This window comes from Triticum urartu, chromosome 7A, assembly GCF_056163025.1.
Source record: "Triticum urartu cultivar PI428250 chromosome 7A, HENAU_Tu73, whole genome shotgun sequence".
NCBI classification, from domain to species: domain Eukaryota; kingdom Viridiplantae; phylum Streptophyta; class Magnoliopsida; order Poales; family Poaceae; genus Triticum; species Triticum urartu.
The window spans coordinates 280,838,475-280,854,701 of record NC_141879.1 but is presented as its reverse complement, the minus strand read 5'-3'; the positions used below and the strand labels follow the sequence as shown (position 1 = coordinate 280,854,701).

Here is a 16,227-nt window from a genome sequence, read left to right as displayed (position 1 = left end):
CCCAAGGAGTGTGATGCCCAAGGATCTTTCCAGCCGGCCAAGGAGACGAAGAAGATACCTCTTGACCCCGAGCACCCAAAAAGGTTTGCCGTCATCGGGGCAAACCTAAACAGCAAATAGGAAGGCGAGCTCGCTGATTTCCTCCGTGAGAATCGGGACATCTTTGCATGGTCCCCTAAGGACATGCCGGGTGTTCCGAAGGAATTCGCCGAGCACAAGCTACACGTCCGAGAAGGCGCAAAACCAGTCAAACAACCCCTCCGCCGACTGTCGGAGGAGAAAAGAAGGATTGTAGGAGAAGAGATAGCCCGGCTTCTGGCAGCTGGCTTCATTATGGAGGTTTTCTTTCCAGAGTGGCTCGCCAACCCGGTCCTCGTGCTAAAGAAGAACAACAAGTGGCGCATGTGCATAGACTACACGAGCCTCAACAAGGCCTGCCCCAAAGATCCCTTTGCCCTGCAAAGGATTGATCAAGTGATAGACTCCATGGCCGGATGCGAGCTGTTGAGTTTCTTGGATGCTTACTCAGGATACCACCAGATAAAGCTAGATCCGGCTGACCGCCTGAAGACCGCCTTCATCACGCCATTCGGATCTTTTTGCTACCTGACTATGACATTCGGCTTAAGAAATGCCGGTGCCACTTTTCAGCGTTGCATGCAGAAGTGCCTCCTCAAGCAGCTCGGCAGAAATGCCCACGTCTACGTAGACGACATTGTGGTGAAGACGGAGAAGCGCGACACCTTGCTGGAAGACCTCAAGGAAACATTTGAGAACCTACGCCGGTTCCAAATCAAGCTCAACCCCAAGAAATGCGTGTTCGGAGTGCCAGCCGGCCAGCTCCTAGGCTTCCTGGTCTCCGAACGTGGCATCGAATGCAACCCAGCAAAGATCAAGGCCATTGAGAGAATGGCGATTTTCCCACCAAACTTCGAGACGTCCAGAAGTTCACTGGGTGCTTGGCCTCCCTGAACCGCCTCATCAGCCGGCTCGGAGAGAAAGCTCTCCCCCTCTACCGCCTCATGAAGAAGACCACTCACTTCGAGTGGAACAACCAAGCCGACCAAGCTTTTCATGAGTTGAAGAAGATGCTGGCCACGCCGCCTGTCCTGGCAGCGCCGACTGAGAAAGAGCCCATGCTCCTCTACATTGCTGCAACCAGCCGGGTGGTCAGCACCGTCATCGTAGTCCAGCGCCTAGAAGAGGGCCGAGCCCAGCCGGTCCAGAGGCCGGTGTACTATTTGAGTGAGGTGTTGTCTACCTCGAAGCAGAACTACCCGCACTACCAGAAGATGTGCTATGGCGTGTACTTCGCCGCCAAGAAGCTGAAGCCCTACTTCCAAGAGCACCCCATCACGGTCGTATGCACCGCCCCGCTTGCCGAGATCATAGGCAGCCGGGATGCATCCGGCCGGGTGGCGAAATGGGCCATCGAGCTGGCCCCCTACACGATCTTCTACCAGCCTCGCACCGCCATCAAGTCCCAAGCACTGGTCGACTTCCTCGTCGACTGGGCCGAGACCCAGTACCTGCCGCCGGCTCCCGACTACACTCATTGGCGCATGCACTTCGACGGGTCCAAGATGCGCACCGGCTTGGGAGCCGGCGTCATCCTCACCTCTCCCAAAGGCGACCGGCTCAGATACACGCTGCAGATTCACTTTGCCGCCTCCAACAACGTGGCCGAGTACGAGGCGCTCATACACGGGCTCCGGCTTGCCAAAGAGCTCGGCATACGCCGGATCCTATGTTACGGCGACTCGGACTTGGCAATCCAGCAATCATCCGGCGACTGGGATGCCAAGGACGCAAATATGGCAAGCTACCGCTTCCTCGTTCAGCAGATCAGCGGGTACTTTGAAGGATGCGAGTTCCTCCACGTACCGCGAGCCGACAACGAGCCAGCTGATACCCTGGCTCGAATAGGCTCCACTCGGTAGGCAATACCAACCGGTGTCTCTCTGCAACGCCTCCTCAAGCCGTCTATCAAGCCGTCTCCAGAGTCCGATTCCATCTTCGTGCCGCCTGACCCCGACGCAGCCGGGTCCGGCTCGGAGAACCAAGCAGGTGACCCGGGGACTTCGATAGTCGGCCCGGGGACGTCAGTAGGCGGCTCGGGGACTTCCGTAGTTACGCCCGACCCGGGGACTGCCACACCCGGCTCGGGGACTGCGGTAGTCGGCCCAGGGACTGCACCAACACAACAGGCGGTGGCTGACTCCAGCATTTCACCACCCAGCCCGCCCGCCCTGGTCGCAGTAGCCGTGTTGGCAATAGATGAAGTCGCAGCTCCATCATGGGCCCAGTCCATCCTCAACTTCCTAATAAACCAAGATCTGCCGGCTGACAAAACAGAGGCAAGACAAGTCCAACACCGAGCCGGAGCATACACAATCGTCAATAGAGAGCTCGTCAGGCGCAGTGTCACCGGAGTCTTCCAGCGATGCGTCGAGCAAGAGAAGGGCATTGCAATCCTCAGAGACATCCACCAAGGAGAATGCGGCCACCATGCGGCCTCAAGATCACTCATTGCCAAAGCTTTTCGCCATGGGTTCTTTTGGCCGACTGCTTTGGATGATGCCAAGGAGTTAGTTAAACATTGCAAAGGGTGCCAAGTCTTCAGCTCCAAGCAACACATGCCGGCTTCGTCACTCAAGACCATTCCCCTCACTTGGCCCTTTGCCGTTTGGGGACTGGACATGGTGGGCCCATTCAAGATGGCGCACGGCGGCATGACACATCTGCTTGTCGCGTGGACAAATTCACCAAATGGATTGAGGCAAAGCCGATCAAGAAGCTGAATGGGACGACTGCCATGACATTCATCGCAGATATAACAACTCGGTACGGCGTGCCACACAGCATCATCACCGACAACAGCACGAATTTCGCCAAGGGAGCATTGGCACGTTTCTGCGCGACGCAGGGCATCCGGTTGGACTTAGCGTCCGTTGCCCACCCGCAGTCAAACGGCCAAGTCGAGCGAGCCAACGGCCTCATCCTTTCCGGCATCAAGCCCCGACTGGTCGTACCACTGGAAAGTTTGGCCGGCTGTTGGCTCGATGAGCTGCCGGCCGTCCTCTAGAGTCTGCGCACTACCCCAAACAAGTCAACCGGCTTCACTCCTTTCTTCCTCGTGTATGGTGCCGAGGCGGTCATCCCAACTGAAATCGAGTTCGACTCGCCTCGAGTAACCATGTACACGGAGGCGGAGGCCAAGGAAGCACGAGAAGATGGAGTCGACCTGCTGGAAGAAGGCCGGCTGTTAGCCCTCAGCCGGTCCGCCATCTACCAGCAGGGCTTGCGCCGCTACCACAGCCGGAAGGTCAGACCAAGATCTTTCCAAGAAGGCGACCTCGTGCTCCGGCTGATCCAGCAAACAGCCGGCCAGCACAAGCTCTCGGCCCCTTGGGAAGGCCCCTTTGTCATCAGCAGAGCGCTGGGAAATGACTCCTACTACCTGATCGACGCACAGAAGCCGAAGGTACGAAAGAGAGACGACTCCGGCAAGGAGTCGGAACGACCATGGAACGCCAACCTCCTCCGAAGATTTTACAGTTGAAATGCAGTATGTATCACGCTAACTTTTGTACTAAGTACGAGACAATAGGCCCCCCGAGGAGAGCTCGGGGACTGCCATCTTTTATCTATGAATGAAGAGTATCATGCTTATAATCATGTCATTACATTCACCTTTTTTTCTCTCGTCCGGCACCGGGTTCGACTAATCGGCCCGGGGACTGGCCGCCTTGAGTTATATTAGGAGTCCTACCCGCGGTCAGACAAGTAGTGTGCCGGCACCCAAGCCTTCTCTTGCCAAAAGTCACAGTTCGAAGAACCGGCTGTCCGGCTGGCAAGAGTTAAAGGCAGGAAAGGACGCCCACACGAAAAACGGCTAGGGACTAACGGACTAATATAACAAAAGCCGGTTTCTCTCCCACCACCGACCGACTACCAGAGTAGCCGGCCGGCCGGCTTCCATTCACCTCGCTTCAATCTAAGAAAGCTCGAGTACTTGCCTTCCCCCCCCCCCCCAAAATAAATAAATATAGCCAAGTCCTTCCCTAGCCACAGGCTGCAGAGTAGCTGCCGGTTGGGAAGGCAGCAGCCAGGGGAAGGCGGCAGCCAGGGGAAGGCGGCAAAGGAAACAGCCTAAGGATAAAAAGCATACGCGAATGGAAGCCAAACACACACACGATCATATTTATACAAAAGACCTTCGAAAGGCCAGCATTCAACATAGTTTGAATACACCCCCAGTGGGTGGAATTGCGCAAGTTTAATAAAAATTGATCAAAGAGTAACAAGCAGGAAAAGCAAGGATGACAGATTAAGCCAAGGGAGCGACTGGTGAGTCGGGCAGGTCGGTAGAGACGGCAGTGCTGGCTGGAGGAGTGGCCGGCTGGCGAACCTCGGCATGATCACCACCTCCCGCAGAGGGTGCGCTAGCACGCGCCCCGTTGCTGGAGGCACGATCAAGCTGAGGCTGGCTGGTCGCTTCACCGGCCGGCTCAACGTCTTTGCCTTCCTCTCCTTCATCGTCTTCACCTTCATCACTGGAGGCGATCTCCTCCGCCGAGTCCTCACCCTCTGCCGGGTTCAGCCCGAACCATTCCTCCGGCTGGGCAATGCCGTCGTCATTTATCTCAGGAGCAAAGGCGCTGATGTCAGTGCACTCGGCGATCGTCGAGGCATGCTGAGAGATAGCCGACCGCACCTCCTCCATCTCCTCGTCGGCTTCCAGCCCCCAGGTGCGCAGCTAGTCCAGGTTCAGCCCGGGATACCAGGCTCGGACGAACTCCAGCGCCCGCCCAGCTCCAAGTCGGGCTACCGATGCTTTCCAGGCCTCGAACGGCCAACCGCAACCTCCAGCTAGTCAGCAGTCCGACTCGGGGTGCGGGGAATCGCTTCGCCTGGCCAGAGGGCGGCCAACACCTGCGCCCCGGCGCGCTGGAGGCGGCGAAGCATGCGGTGAGCCGGCTGCAGCCGGGCTTGGACCGCCAAGAGTTGCTCCTCAAGTGTCCGGCTCGCGTCCGACGCGATTTCAGCCCCCGCCTGCCGGCGCGCCTCGCGGTGGGCCTCGATGGTCTGGGTGGCAAAGACGGAGTAGCCGGGGAAGTAGTCTGCACAAAGAACAAAAAGCAGCACAAGTCAGAACACAAATCAGGGGGCAAGGGGCAAGCAAGGAGTAAGGAAGGTGGCTTACCATCGATCAGATCCTCAACCCGGCCGTAGCCCTCGCTCAGCGCTTGTTTTGCCTCAGCCCAGCCCGCCGCTTCGGTCTCGAACTCAGCTTTGAGGGCGTCCTCGCTGTCCTGCACCTTCTTCAGGGCCGCCTTGTGGCTCTCCTCCTGGTCGGCCAACTTCTTGGCCAGGCGGTCACGCTCCAGGACTAAGGCGTTGCACTCGGCTTCCTTAGCGCGAAGGGCGGTCTGGGCCCCGCTGAGCTGCTCCCTCAAGTCGGCATTGGCTCCTGCAAGCATGAAGACAAAGGAAAAATCAATAAGGAAGAAGTTGTCAGGGAAGATCCGACCCGACTGCTCAGCAGTCGGCCCGAATCTCGGGGACTACACCCAGTGGGTGCGCTGACGCGCCCCCACAGGAGATGAACGAGACAAAGCACGCACTCTGGCTGTTGGTCAGGTCCTTGGTTTTCTGGCCCAGCTCCTGTGCCTGGGAGTTGAAGGCAGCAGCGCGGAGGTTATGGTATTCCTCGAAGATCAGACAGGATGCAAGAATAAGATAGCTGACAAGACCTAGTAAGTTCCAAGCCGCCTGCTCAGCAGCCAACTCGGAACTCGGGGACTACACCCAGTGGGTGCGCTGACGCGCCCCCACGGAAGAAATCAAAAAAGCAAAACAACCAAGGCCAGAAGGCTCACCCGAATGACGGCCCGCGTCGTGAGGAACTCTTGGGTATATCGCTGCAGCGAAGCGGCCTGGGCTTGAAGCCGGTTCTGGACCTCCTGGGCCGCCGTATTCAGCTCGGCCGTCCCCCCGCTGGGCGTCCACTCGGACGTGCTGGTGCTGACCGCCTCCAGGGCCTTCGCCGTCCGGCTGGCGCCCGCAGCTCTGTGCGGCTCCGGCGCGGAGGTAGCTCCCCCTGCGCGCCGGCAAAATGTCGGCTGCACCTCAAGGCCGGCCCCTGCCTCCGGCTCGCCCCCGGCCGGCTGCTCTGGCGCCGTGGCTAGTTGGCCGCTTTGGCCCGCTCCAGTCGGCGCCATCTGCGGCGCCTCCTCCACAAAGACCACGTGGTCCTCCCTCCTCTCCATCACCGGTGGGTCTCGGTCGACCTCCTCCGACGGGGGCACGGGGATGTCGGGGGCCACGGCGCGGAGGGGAACGACGAGCTGCGAAGGCTGATCGCGCGAGGCCTCCGCCTCCTTCTCCACGGCCGCCGCCTCCGCCTGGGCCTTGGCCGCCGCGTCGGCCTGCTCCTTCGCCGCCTGGGCGGTCCTTCGCTCCGCCGCCTCCCGCTCCTCCCGCGCCTCCCGTGCGTTCCGCTCCGTGGCCTCCATGAGGTCGGCGCGGGGATCCACGCGGCGGGAGCCTGAGGACCCTCTAGTCGGCCCGACTACGAAGTCGCCAGGACCTCGCTCGAGGGAAAGCGGTGCCCTGCTCGGCGCGCAAAGAAAAGTTTAGAAGAGCCTCAATCGAAGAGGACAACAAAAAATACAAGACGTTTTGACGCTTACGCTGAGATCGCCTGCGGCTGTTTCACCTCTTTGTGGAAGCGGGCCGCCTTCACGGCCGCCTCATCCCGCTTGGTCGCCACCGTGGAACCCTTGGATTTCTTCGGCCGGCTGCCGAAGTAGGTCGACGCGGCCCGGCGTTTCTGCGCGCCGCCACGGGCAGCCGGCGCGGCAGACGGGCCCGTGCCTTGATGATCAAGCTCCGGCTGGTGGTGCGGAACGGCTTCGACCTCGTCATCGTCCGCCCAGTCCTCGAGGCCGGCCCCGAGCCCCGCGTCGCCTGCCTCATCGCCTTCCCCCACGACGACATCTTCCATGGCGGCCGCTCCCAGGTCCGGATCATCGACGTCGTCCACTGTGCGATCGGGGAGGAGCTGGCGCTCTATCCCTGCGGCCCCGGCCATCGGCGGAAGAAGAGGGTTCTGCTGAGGACAAACCAATTGATCAGAAGTCAGCCATCATGCGGCCGGCTACAAAAAGGAAGAAAAGAAGAAAAACTTATGGCAGGCGGAGGGTTGGCGCGAGAATACGGCCCCTTGCCGTATCGCCAATCCTCGGCGAGCTTGCAGTTGGAGATGTAGTTCACCATGTAAGACACCTCGGCATGAGGCATCTCCCTGGTGCTCAGCCGGCACAGGTCGAAGCGGCCGCTCTTCTGACAAATCATGTGAGGCCAGCCTTGGAGCGGAAGTACTCGGCGCTCCACGAAGGCGGCCACCAGGTCGGCTCCGGTCAGACCCTCCGACTGGATCATCATCCGGAGCCGGGCGACGGCTGCGTTTCCGGCCTGAGACAACGACCTGGCCCGGTAGCTCCACGAGGGTTGCCTCCCAGCCGGCGGGCCGGCTACGTAAGCCGGCAGGTTGACGAAGTCGCCTTGCTAGGCGACGTTCTTCACGTAAAAATAGGACTTCTGCCAGAGCTTCACCGACTGGATCAGCGGGATGGGCGGGAACGAATTGTTCTCGCCCGTCCGCCTCATGGCAATGAAGGCTCCGCAGGGGGCAGGCACGCCCGCGACAACGGTGCTGAGCTTGCTCTGGAAGAATTCTCCCCAGAGCTTGAGAGTTGGGAGAACCCCAAGAAAGCCCTCGCACAGGGTAATGAAAGCCGACAGCAGCATCACCGCGTTGGGTGTAAGGTGATGCGGCTGGAGGTGGTAAAACTCAAGAAAAGCGCGAAGGAATCCGCTCGCCGGGAGGCCGAAGCCGCGCAGGCAGTGTGAGCGGAAGATTACCCGCTCGCCCTCCTCCGGTGCCGGCGAAATCTCCCTCGCCGGCGCACGACGAACCGGCACGTAGTTCTCGCCCGGCAGACGCCGTGTCCGGCGGAGGAACTCAATGTGGTCCTCGTGGACGTTGGAGCTGTCCCACGAGCTCGACAACGCCATGGGAGCGACGCGGCGAGGAACAAGGCGATGCGACGGCGGAAATGCGCACGACCCCGCTACGGCGGGACCGAAGGAACCGAGAGGTCCGACGGCGGAGCGGCGCGGCAATGGGTCGCTGCGGCGGCGGAAGGAAGGAGAAGGAAGGTGAGAAAGGGTGGAGCGAGGGAGAGTGTGCGAGCCTCTGCCGCTCCCTCTCCTCCCCCTACTTATAGACCCGCGCGGCGGAGCCGAGGAGGTGTGGTGTGGGGGAACGTGGGATCAACTGTGCCCACTCCCCCACGTCCCGCGATTATTGCACCCTGATGACGAAATGGAACCGCCGCGGGAAGGCGAGCGGTCCGTTGTGGGCCGCAGAAGATCCGCGCTTGGGCCGAGGCCTAGAAGTGGCGGGCCCGGGCCTGCAGCGGCGTCCCATCGCGCGCGTGCGTTGGCAGGTTTTCCTTGCCACGTTACCCGCGGGGTGGCGCGCGGTCAGCTCGCAGGCCGACCCACGTTCCCGCCTACAAGATACGGAGCTTTCCGAAGACGGCGCGCATAAGCAAAGCCGGCTCCTCAGGATAGGAAGCTGACCAAGCTTCTCGTCCCTTTGTCAGCCTCGAAGCTCGGTCAACTTCGGGGACTACTGTCGGAGTAAATGACCACGGGTAGCCTAGCCGGCTCCCCCCGGCCCTTCTGAAAAAATTACGCGCCGATCCGGCCCTCAAGAATCCAAGACGTGGGGCCGCCTTCCCCTTGCCGGCTGTCTCCCAGACCGACTATCGGAAGGCGGCCCGGCTTTAGCCCTCATGAAGAAAGCCGTCAAGATCGTACCCTCGAAGTCTGCATCCACATAACGGCGATGTGACGGGGCGTGGCAACAGTAAAGCCCGCCACCCCCGAATCCCGGAGCACGCCTGGCACAGTGCGCCGTACGGGGTGGCCATGCCCCGTCCAGCGCGGCACTGTTGCCATGTCGACCCTGATGACACCCACGACGGGCTGTCAGCGCGGCCCACGGGCTGTGGGCCCCTTCAGGCAGAGAGACACCCGAAGGCGGCCAGGCCTCCCCCAGTCGGCCCAAGATAGGGCCGACTCCCCACAGCCGGCTTGCTTCCTCCCTCGAAGGAGAAGCCCCATTAAGGAGACAAGACGAGGTGAGGCTACAGCGATCGCCCGCCGGTCGGCGGCACTGTAGCCACGCTTACCTCGGCGAAGCCCTCGTCACCAGATTTGAGGCAACAGTAACCAGCCACCGACAAGGCCCTGGACAGTGGGGCCTGCCTGTCGACCAAGGAGCCGGCAGCCGACGGGACCCACCAGCCGGTGGGCCCCAGCAGTCGGCGCAGAAGCCGGCGAGCGTAGACACAGACGGCTGGGGCCCACGCCCAGCCGGATTACCATTGTACCCCCGGGGGTGGGCCTACATAAACCCCCCGGGGCACCCATGCAAAGGGTTGATCTGAGCTAGTTTTAGACACCCCATAGAGAGGAGAGGAGAGCTAGCCGTGCCCTTCTTCTTCTTCTCGCCAAACAGCTCAAGGAGCATCTTGTAGCCACTCGTTCATCTAGTGACCATGCGGAGACCCCGCAGAGCAGCAGTAGGGGTGTTATCTCCACAGAGAGCCCTGAAGCTGGGTAAGATTCGCCGGCGTGCGTGTCTTCGCCTCATCCCGCTTCCAGGCACCGACGACGTCTTTCTGGCTCCCATAATGATAAGCCACCCGTTGGCATATGTCGCACCTACCACCCGACAGGAGTTGTGCAAGAAGTTGACTCGGGGAGTGGATCATCGTATGGCGCAATCATTCAAGAAATCAAGCAGCAAACTACAGCTTTTATTTCATGTAATTTAGTCTATGAATCTAGGAGGTCTAATGTAGATGCTCACAACTTAGCGAGACACGCACTTTCTTTGCCGGTTGGCCGCCATGTTTGGTTAGGCCAGCCGGAGGGGATTCCCTTCATCCATGTAAATGGTGTGACGGTTTAATAAAAAGTCTCACGAGGTTGCCTCAAAAAAAGAAACTCATGTTTGCGCCGTCTGGGCCTAGCTCGTGCACCGCCCACGGCCCATCGCTCGCGTCGCCTGGGCCAAGCTTGTGAGCTGCCCACCTATCCTGGCCCATTTAAGACACAAGGAAGCAAAAATAGTGCCGGTGCAACGATTCGAAGGGACAACCTCATGCTAAATAACTAGCGTTGCTACCGTTGGGCTACATCCTGTTATTTGCACGATAGTAGGTTGACTCGCATATTGAACTGTCCCACCTTGCCTTTTTACACCCAATTCTCTCAATTTATATATGTCTTCTAGTTTGCTGGGCATCAAGGAGTTGTGTCGAAAATTAATAAGCGGAGGATGAAGACTTGGTCCTATTTATCTCTAGAAGAATATGAAAGAAAAAATGAGGTCTCCAGCAGCTAAGGCATGCTTACAAAAAACGCCGCAGACATTAGACGAAGACGGGACATGAGTTGTAAGCGTGCACAATTCGGATGTGTGTGCGTCTCTCTACCATGACCGGGCACAATTCAAATGTTGTTGGGTCGTGTTGACGGATATTTCAATGGACTAATAATAAAACAAATATCGCTGCCTCCTCTACCCCTCATTTCATCCTTTCTTCCTAAAGAAAAAAATCCAATCCTAATTCATCTACAACTCAGAGAAGATTTCTTTACAATTCGAAGAAGAACAAGGAAATCCATCAGTTAATTTCTCTTCGATCCAAACATGCCGTCAACTTTCAATCCATGGGGCGGCGGAGCACGAGTGCGATAGCGGCAGCCCGTGCGCTGGCGGTGCTCTGCCTCAACCACACGGCGGGGCACCACCGATGGCACCATCACACCTACGATGATTCAGCACACATTCATGTTCCTTGCGGCCAATGACAGCTGCATGTACGTACCTCGATGTCCGGGTCCTCTAGGAGCCTACACCATGCAGCGTTGAGGTCGTCCGGTTCCTGGAGTGTGTCCGTCGTGCGTGCATTGACACACCCAGAAGGCGTCTCCGTGATGAAGCAATGTCCCGCGTCGTGCAGCAGTTCGCGCGGACGCTGGGGTGAGGTCGAGCTCCTCTGCCGCTGCAAATGCATTGGTGCTCCCAGGCGATGGTTCATGCCTGAAGCGAGTATTGCGTCCGCGGATGAGAACGAAGCAAAGGCGCAGCTGGACTGCTGGGGGAAAGAGCGCCACGGAGTAGGCCAAGATGGTCCTCCTGGAGACACACATGGTTTCGGCGCCACGCCATGGTTGTGATCCCCGTGGACGTGGTGTTGTGCCTGACTATCTGGTTCGTTCGGTGTGTGGATGGCGGCGTGCCATTGGTTCAGCTTCAGCTGCATGCAGCGGTTAAGCACATTCATATGAGATCGTGATTACTAGCTATAACGTGCAGGTGTTCTCTTGTTAGCATACTGTCCATGAAGGAATTCTACATCGTCTTATTGTACCAATTAGCCGGCGACTAGCTTTTTTTGTAGGGAGCCACCGACTAGCTAGATCGGTCTATTATATCCAGTCTATTATTATTGACAAGTCCGTCTATTCTTAAACCATGTGCACCTTATTTTGTTTTTGTAATTGCTTCAGTATTATCTCCAAGGTTGAGAGTTTTTTCTGCAGTATATATTTTCATGGCAGCCGATTTCAAAGAGTTTGTTCATGTCATCATGCCTGGCGTTGTGTCGTGGAATGAGAGGGGGTCTTGAGCAATTGGGTTAGGAAAGTGTGGTTTTTTTTCACCCGATGCAATGCACGGGCATATGTACTAGTAGAATACCAAATCAAATATCATTAGATTAGCCATGAAATGTATTGTCATATATGGTATATATTTGGTACTCCCTCTATCCATATATATAGGGCCTAATGCAGTTTTCAAGGATAATTTGACCACATGTTAGAGGAAATAATATATGACATGCAAGTTACACAAGGAATACCGTCAAATTCATACATGAGTTTTATGGGACAAACTTGTTCAAATTTTGTGAAGCTTAACTTTCACGAATATCAATGTGCACTATATTATGGAAAAGGGGTGTATGATGTCATAATAAAATCTATAGAAAATGCCATAAAAATTCTATAGGAGTTGGAGACATAGGATATACAATAGAAGTTGTTTGGTTGCACCATGTAGAAATACAAAAAATCTTGCTAGTAGAATATTATCTGCATGCCATAGTTGTTACAACCCAAAGAAAAATTCATGAAGTGGCATTGCATGCAAAGTAAAACCATAGAAAAAAATCATATATTTTCTAATCATGCATACAAAACAAGCTCTATAAGCAAGAAAATGTTGAGTATTGGAATCCTCGAGAAATCCTACGGAATCACTTTGAACCAGGCTTAATGTTAATGAAGGGGTGTAAATCACTGCTGAGCCGAACCAGAGGATGGCTCTCGCGACGGAGCGCTCTGGCGACGTGCCCCCGCCCTCGGCGCACGCCACGGCCGGCGCCTCTCCTCCGCCATGCTCCTCGCTGGAGCCCCGGCTACTCTCCTCCGCCCCCGCCTGCACTGCCCTCGCCTATGTCCCCTCCGCCATGCCCTGCGGCCCCATCGAAGTTCCGATGGGCAGACGTCGCAGATGACGAGGAAAACCCCTCCCCCCCGCGTCGCTGGCCGTCCTGGCGTTCCGCCTCCCTCCTGTAACCCCGTCCTCGCTGCGCCGACCAGCGTGACTGCTGGCTTAGCCTTTGCCTCCGGCTCACGGTGGCTGTGGCAGACGCGGACGACGAGCTCCGCTTGGCCGCCTAGGGTCCAAGGCGGTGCCTTGCGGAGGATGGGTGGTCGCCAGTGTTGGAATAAGCCACGACGTGTGTGGTCGGACTCGTCGGGCGCGTAGGATGCGCGCCGGATGGGCGGGACGCACTGATGTCGTCGGGCTCGTCGGGCGCGTCGGTGACGCGCGGGACGGACGGAACGATGCGGGACGCAGCAGCGTGGCGCGTGTGTGTGGGTGGTGTGTGGCCGCGTCAGGTTCGTAGGTGCGTGCGTGTGTTGGAGTTAGTTAGCTGGACATGCATAGGAGCTGTGTGCATGCACCATGCAGTAGGGAGGCTGTTACGATCAGATGGATCGAGCGCGTGGTGTGCGCGTCATTGGCCGGGCAGATCGTTCGCTCCGCTACGTACATGTATGCGCAGGAGACGTGGGCGCTGCGTAGCTGTAGGACTACAAAGTCGCGGACGCGACTATGTATTTGTTGAGAAGAGTAACGGGGCTGTGAAGCCGGGTGAAACTCCAGTGTACTGTGCGCTCCTCCTTCTTCTACCTCTAGCTACGAGAGAGAGAGAGCTGCGCCAACAATTGGTATCAGAGCCAGGTTCGAGGGACGACCGTGGCGCGCGGCGGCGTCCGCGATGCGCGGCGGACATGAAGGTCTTGGCAACGGGGTGCAGTGAGCACGTGGCGTCGGCAACGCGCGGCGAGTCCATGGTGGTGTGGCGTGATGCCGGGCGCGCGGCGAGCGCGTGGCGTCGGCAACGCGCGGCAAGTCCAAGGCGGTGTGGTGTGATGCCGTGCGCGCGACGAGCAGCGGCGGTCGCGGAGACGAGGAGGCCGCGCAGGACCTGCGTGGTGTCGCAGAGGCCGCGGCGGCTCGGCGCGACGACCGTGGAGGCGCTGCGCTGCGGTTGACGGCGCAGCGGTGCAGGGCAATAAGCTCGGCGGTGAGCCGGGCGCGACCGGTGCGTGTTATGGGTGTGCACCAGATGCGTCGGGCGCGTCGGGACCACGGGAGTGGACCGCGTCGAGGCGCTGGACCTGGTTGCGCAGATCGCGTACGTGCGCGGCAGGAGCGCGGGGACGTGGGGAGTACGGCTACGACGACGACGGCGTGGCGAAGGCAGCGGAGGACTGACCGCGTCGGGGCGCTGGACTCGGGCCGTGGCAACTGCGTGCGTGCGCGTCGTGTACACGAGTTTGGAAGCGTAGGACGTGGGGTGCTGCTCGGCGGAGGCCGCAGCAGCACGGTGCGACGGCCATGGCGCGATGTCGACGACGAGCCTGGCATGTGCAAGGGCCATGGCTTGGGGTGTGAATGTTAGCAGCAAGCCATGCATGTGTAGGTAGACACCGTGCGTGTGAGTGTAGGCCAGGCCGTGGCTTAGGGGGTGTGTGTTGAAATAAGCCACGACGTGTGTGGTCGGACTCGTCGGGCGCGTCGGATGCGCGCGGGACGGGCGGGACGCACTGATGTCGTCGGGTTCGTCGGGCACGTCGGTGACGCGCGGGACGGATGAAACGATGCGGGACGCAGAAGCGTGGCGCGTGTGTGTGGGCGGTGTGTGGCCGCGTCAGGTTCGTAGGTGCATGTGTGTGTTGGAGTTAGTTAGCTGGACATGCATAGGAGCTGTGTGCATGCACCATGCAGTAGGGAGGCTGTTACGATCAGATGGATCAAGTGCGTGGTGTGCGCGTAGTTGGCCGGGTGGATCGTTCGCTCCGCTACGTACATGTATGCGCAGGAGACGTGGGCGCTGCGTAGCTGTAGGACTACAAAGCCGCGGATGCGACTATGTATTTGTTGAGAAGAGTAACGGGGCTGTGAAGCCGGGTGAAACTTCAGTGTACTGTGTCCTCCTCCTCCTTCTTCTACCTCTAGCTACGAGAGATAGAGAGCTGCGCCAACAGCCAGCGCCGTTCCTGGGGGGTGGCTGGCCGTTCGGAGTTGGGGCATGCCCGCTCGTCATGGCATTCCTCTCCGGCGACCCCGCTCTGCCCTTCGCCGGCATGCTCTCCGGCCTCCCTCAGCGTTCCGGCTGCTCATTTTCTGACTGCCCGTCGCTCGCCCTTTCGCCCTTTCATAGCCGTGTTCGGATCCTCCGCGCTCCTGTTCCGGTCATCCCCAGCTCCCCGGCGACCCTAGCTAGCCCTGGCGTCCCCCCTCGCCTCGATGGCGGCGGCGGCTACCGTCCGTAGAGGGGAAACCCTCCGGATTGGTTCCTCGCTCCCCCTCCGCCCTAGGTCGTGCCGCGCTGGGCCGTGATGATCGGGCCCGTATGCCCCTTGTGGCCTGCTCGGTCCGCAGTGAGCTTGGGCCCGCGGTGCCGGTTGGCGTGGGCGGGCCTTTGATTCTTGGGCGTGCCGTGCCCCTAGGCCCACCTCGCCCCATCGATCGATCTGGCCCGCGTATGCCCCCCCCGAGTCTGCTTCCAACCACCACCCCCTCGCCCCGTTTCCAACAGCCTCCTCCCCTGTCCCGCCTCCAACCGCCTCTCCTCGCGTCCCGTCCCCCTCGTCCCCGTGGCTCGCCACCCCTGTGGTTGCCTGCCCAGACCCCCCGTTGCCGGTCCCCTGCCTCACGCGTTGGCCCCGCCCATGACGCGGGAATGGGATGACGGCGAGGATCGCCGCAAGCGGCATTTCGACTACTGCCCCGCCCCTCTCCGGACGCCATGCGCCATGAAGATGAGCTCCACCGAGAGCTGCGTGACCGTGATGGTCGCCTGTCTCAGGGCCATGATGACTGACGTGACGAGCGGCACTCGCCGGGTCGCTCGGAGTGGAGGGGTCGGTCTCGCTCCCCCTCCTGCAGCTGGTGACTGGCACGCGGCTCGCCGGCGTTCCCCCTCCCCGGCTCGTCGTCGCGAAAGATGCCCCTTCCCCCAGACCGGCCCGCGCCTCCCTCCCCGCGCGCTCAACCCCAGTTGCCCACAGCCTCGTCCCGGAAGTATGTGCCGCCCACGCCTCCAACTCTTCTAGACCTCCTGCTATCGGCAGCGGTGGCGATGTCCCAAATCGGGGCCGCCAAGGACCGGATAAGAAGAAGAAGAAGAAGAAGAAGCAAGGTCAGGCCTGGGCTCCTCCCAACCCGGCGGCCCCTTTGCCGGCTGCCTCGGGGCATGTTGACATCCCCGGCCTTGTCTCCGGCCTGCCCCGCCCCCTGCTTCAATTGTGGGGTGGCCAACCACTCAGATCAACTACGTTAACCCTCCATGTTGCTACATATGCAAGGATATGTCTCACCCCGCTCTGCTATGCCCGGATAGGCCCTTGGCCGAGGAGTTGATGATGTACGGCCACGGGATCGAGGGGTTGGGGTTCTTCCACATCGAGGTTCCAAACATCCCACCCCCACCCCCTCCCTCGAGGCAATTGTCACGGTGGTGGACAGAGTGGCCTCCCCCGAGATGGTCGAGGCCGAGC

General features: G+C 59.4%; 1 protein-coding gene and 1 pseudogene across 1 annotated transcript; one reads left to right on the top strand and one right to left on the bottom strand.

The window, feature by feature from the left end:
* Window positions 1-4,872: 4,872 nt before the first annotated feature.
* On the bottom strand, window positions 4,873-6,272 carry LOC125518742 (uncharacterized). Its single transcript, XM_048683594.2, has 4 exons — window positions 5,883-6,272; window positions 5,628-5,712; window positions 5,207-5,473; window positions 4,873-5,123 (listed from the first exon to the last, which is right to left on the bottom strand). Exons 1-4 carry the CDS (start codon window positions 6,270-6,272, stop codon window positions 4,873-4,875), a joined length of 993 nt encoding a protein of 330 aa, XP_048539551.2.
* A 4,543-nt stretch (window positions 6,273-10,815) lies between these two features.
* LOC147959311 (uncharacterized) lies at window positions 10,816-11,436 on the top strand (annotated as a pseudogene).
* The last annotated feature ends 4,791 nt before the right edge of the window (window positions 11,437-16,227 follow it).

Bases quoted from the DNA above. Each gene is read 5' to 3' on its own strand.
- LOC125518742 (XM_048683594.2), bottom strand. From the start codon at position 6,272: ATGGAGAGGAGGGAGGACCACGTGGTCTTTGTGGAGGAGGCGCCGCAG. The intron at 5,474-5,627 runs GTGCGTGCTTTG...TCATGCTTGCAG, and splicing joins GGACCTGACCAACAGCCAGA to GAGCCAATGCCGACTTGAGG. The intron at 5,124-5,206 runs GTAAGCCACCTT...TTCTTTGTGCAG, and splicing joins GGTTGAGGATCTGATCGATG to ACTACTTCCCCGGCTACTCC.